General features: G+C 60.3%; 1 protein-coding gene across 1 annotated transcript; it reads right to left on the bottom strand.

Moving 5' to 3' along the window:
* Window positions 1-629: 629 nt before the first annotated feature.
* Window positions 630-3093, bottom strand: SP2 (Sp2 transcription factor; the record flags this gene model as incomplete). The annotated part of the gene is made up of 3 exons (XM_010155903.1): window positions 3010-3093; window positions 1469-2413; window positions 630-918 (listed from the first exon to the last, which is right to left on the bottom strand). Coding segments are annotated over exons 1-3 (1297 nt in total), but the record flags the coding sequence as incomplete, so codon positions are not given.
* Between the last annotated feature and the right edge of the window lie 709 nt (window positions 3094-3802).

Consider the following 3802-nt stretch of genomic DNA (forward strand, 5'->3'; position numbering starts at 1 on the left):
CCCACGGAGGGGCTGGGTTCGCTCTCAGGGAATGGCGACCCCTCGCTAGAACACGGAGGAGCGCGGAGCCCGGCCGGGTGAACGCGTGTCTCCTGGCTACGGGAAGCCCAAGCCAGTAGCCGTTGTGCCCAGCGCATGCCAGGAGAGATGTCCCGGGACTGGGAGCTGGCAGCACGATCCGTGGGAAGGGCCCAGTAGTGATGCTGGAGGGAAATCCCTGGTGTACCGTGTCCCTCTGCTCAGCTCTCCAGAAAAAAAGGCCGCCGTGTCACCCCTCAGAGCTCGGCCTTCCCCTGCACAGCGCTCCGGAGCCAAGCTGGTCTGGGCTCTCAGGCAGCCTCGGCCCGGCCCGACCCCGCAGGCAGCTGTCTCTGCTAACCCTGACAGAGCTCACCGGGATGGGCTTGGGAACAGAGCCACCAGAGCCACGCTGTGACACAACCCGAGTTTCCCAGAGCACCAATGACATTGAACAGTCAGCGACACTCAGCCTGAGGGCACAAGGGTTCACACAGCTCCAACACCCCCTGCTGCCAGCTGAGGGCTGGGGGGTGGGCTTTTTGTCCTCTGGATCTGGGAGCTGCCTACATCCCACTGTCCCTCCCGCCAGGCCGCAGAGCGGAACCCACCTCCGGTGTTGGTGATGGTGACGGGGACGCCCTGGACCTGCACGCCGTTGATGTTGATGGTCTGCATGGCCTGCGCCGCCGCCGCCAGCTGAGCCGCGTTCAAGCTGATGATGCCTCCGGCGGGAGCGGTACGTTCCTTGCGCGTGGCCGGTTTCTTGCTGCCGCTCCCCGCGCCGGAGCTGCGGGATACGGGGCTGCTGCAAGAGGTCCCAGACGGAGCCACCGTCACGGCTGGGGATTCCTGGAGCAGCACTGTCTGTAGCTCGCCCGACGACGTTTTGAAATAGACCTGATGGGAGGAGAGAAGAGGAATGAGAGCAGCTGCCGTCACCAGGCAGACCCCCGCCACCACGACGGTCGCCCTCCCCACAAAAGCCAGGAATCTGGGCCTGTGATGAGCCACAGAGCAGGAGAACTTGCCCGAACATCTGAAGACCCTTTGTGGGTCTCCCAGGCCAGCCAAGGCCTGCTTTGGCCTTGCAGCCTGGGTTCCAAACGCAGCACTAAAGACAGTCCTACGGGCTCTCCCCCGCCTCCCAAGAGCTTCTGAGCTCATCCCAACCCGAGCCGGTGGCACTGCAGAGGTTTCAAAGACACCGAACTGCTACAAGCCCTGTAAAAGCAGGAGGCCAGCAAGAGAGTCTTAACAAAGCCCTGCGGAGGGAACAACTGCGCTCCCAACCCTTCTGAGACATCAGAGAATCCACACGAGCGATGCCTAAACTGGACGCCAAGTTGAGGACGCTTGGCAGCTCACAAATCCCTTCAGGTTTTTACAGCCTGGGTTCAGACTGTGGAGAGGAAATGGCGCAGAGGAACCCAGCAGGAGGACACAGTACCTGGGCAGGAGCGGGGTCCGTCGTCTGGATCTGGAAGTTCTGGGAGGATTTTTGGGGGACAGTGGGAAGGGTGGCAGAGGCAGCCTGGACCACGCGCAGGGCCTGCTGCGGGATCTGCACCACTTGCTGCTCCTGCTTGGGCTGCACCACCTGGACCTGCTGCACCACGGCCGGCTGGCCCGAGCCCGGGCTCTGCACGATGAGCAGGTTGTTGCCCGCCTGGATGATGTTCTCTGCCGTGGTCTCTATTAACACCGTCTCCACCTGCTCGGCCACGGCCACGGCAGCGGGCGACACGGCTTTCTTTCGAGTCTTTTTGCCGGGTTTTGAGGGACTCTCTGCCAGGATCTGAGCCTGTGTGCCTGGCTCGGCGGCGTTCACCAGGTTGTTCACGGGCAGGGTAAGAGTCACGTTGCTGCCGCCGGCTAATTTGACCACGTTGCTTGTGCCCTGAGCAGGAGAAGCTCCACTTTTCTGCGCCGGAGCCGGTTTGATGGGCACTGGCTTGTGAGAGGAAGAGGATGGAGTGAGGATCGCTTGATTCGTGCCTGGAATAATCTGGATCTGGTTGGTGAGGTTGGGTTGGACCTGGATGGTCTGTCCCGCCGCGGCCTGGAGCTGCGGCACCGCCTGATACTGGATGTTGGTGGAGGAGCGGGTGCCCTTGTTGATGACAGTTGGGTTCTGAATGGCAAAAACCAGCTGCCCCCCCGGGTAGGAGGTGCCGACCTGAGAGCCCTGGATCTGGAAGAGGTTCCCTTTCGAGGACAGGATCCCAAAGCTGTTCTTCCCGGAGCCCAGAGGGAGTGGAGCAGGTTTGATGGGGACAAGTTTGCGAGGCGTTGGCTGAGGAGGGGCAGGAGGAGTCACGGCGGCTTCCACTGCAGGGGGACCAATTTTGCTACATGTCGCTGCGAGGAGGGCAAGAGGAGACGGCTGGGAGTCCTGCGGAGCCAGGAGGGAGATGGGTAAATTAGGAGACAGGGGCTTGTGCCAAACATCTGGAGATCGAGTCAGCAAAGGAAAGGGTACATGCCATCGAAAGCAATCCTGTCCATGCCGATGAGACACTTCTTATTAAGGGAGGTGCTTAATTACCCAGACCACGTGTGCCTTCAGCTCACCCTAGTCACGCTACGTGCAGCCATCGGGATGGTGACTGCCTCTTAATTGCGTGCCCTCGTTGTTACAAACTCTCTAAAGCTCTAAATACCTGGCAAATCTGGTGGTATTTATACCCACTACACACACCACAGAGTGTCACGAGTTTTAATTCCAAGACCGCCTTGTGATATCAGCTGCTAACTCGATCCAGGAGGTTCTTAAGGAAAATGCAGCGCAGGGAGAAGAAATAACACTCTGGAGGAGCTGGCGTCGAAGCTGGGAACAGGTCCAGAGCGGGGCTCTCCAGCCTGTCCTGCCACCAGCCCTCCTCCTGACGCGGCAACGCCGGCTACGGCAGAGGCAGGAGGGGCTGAGGGACGCAGCGTTGGCCGTCCGCAGCCCCAGGACGCACCCCTCGTCCCCGGTGCAGAGCTCACCTGGGCAGCGGAGGCGGCCGGCTGCAGGTATTCACTGGGGCTGACGGCAGCAGTGGCAGCCATGCTGGCGCTGGATCTGCGAGGAGGAAGCGGAGAGATGGAAGAATGAGACCAGCAGCAAGAGCCGAGACCGCAGCTCCGTGGCGCGCCCAGCACAAGGCCCCGATGCCCGAGGGACACTCACGGTGTCTCCCCGAGTTGCTCAAAATGTCACACCTCACCTACACACCTTTGGTGAGGAGGGGGGGTACAAAGGGGCTAGAAAAACCTCACCACTTTCTCTTTCCTTTGACCCTTCTTTGCCACCCAAGGGAAACGTCAGCTACAGGGAGCAACCGGCTGCAGCCCTGGCTCCTTCACCCGCACCCCAGCACAGCCCTGACCCACAGCCACGGCCCCCCCAGGGCTGACAGAGACCATCTGCTGCCCCTCAGAGCCCCCAAAGCAAAGGCAGGACTGCCCGGTGAGCCGACAGCTTCCCGGTTCCCAGCCCTCGCCGTCCCCCTCCGCTTGTTTTTCTAACTTTGGGAATGGAAAGGGACAGGGTTTTGGTACCGAATTGTGTTTGTGAAGGCTGGAAAAACATTGTTTCAATTATTTTGGCCTCTTGTTGGTGCTGAGTGTTTTTAAGTTGTTATGTAATTGAAAGGTCACTTTGGGGAATACAAAAAAAAAAAAGCTGCCGGTGCTGGAGGCTGAGAAAAGCCACTGGCGAGCGGGGAGGAGAGAGCAGGAAGCGGCACACGAAGAGGAGTAGGCACCCACGGGAGACAGGGTCACGGAGCCTACAACT

Source organism: Eurypyga helias, unplaced genomic scaffold, assembly GCF_000690775.1.
Source record: "Eurypyga helias isolate BGI_N326 unplaced genomic scaffold, ASM69077v1 scaffold35337, whole genome shotgun sequence".
Classification (NCBI taxonomy): Eukaryota; Metazoa; Chordata; class Aves; order Eurypygiformes; family Eurypygidae; genus Eurypyga; species Eurypyga helias.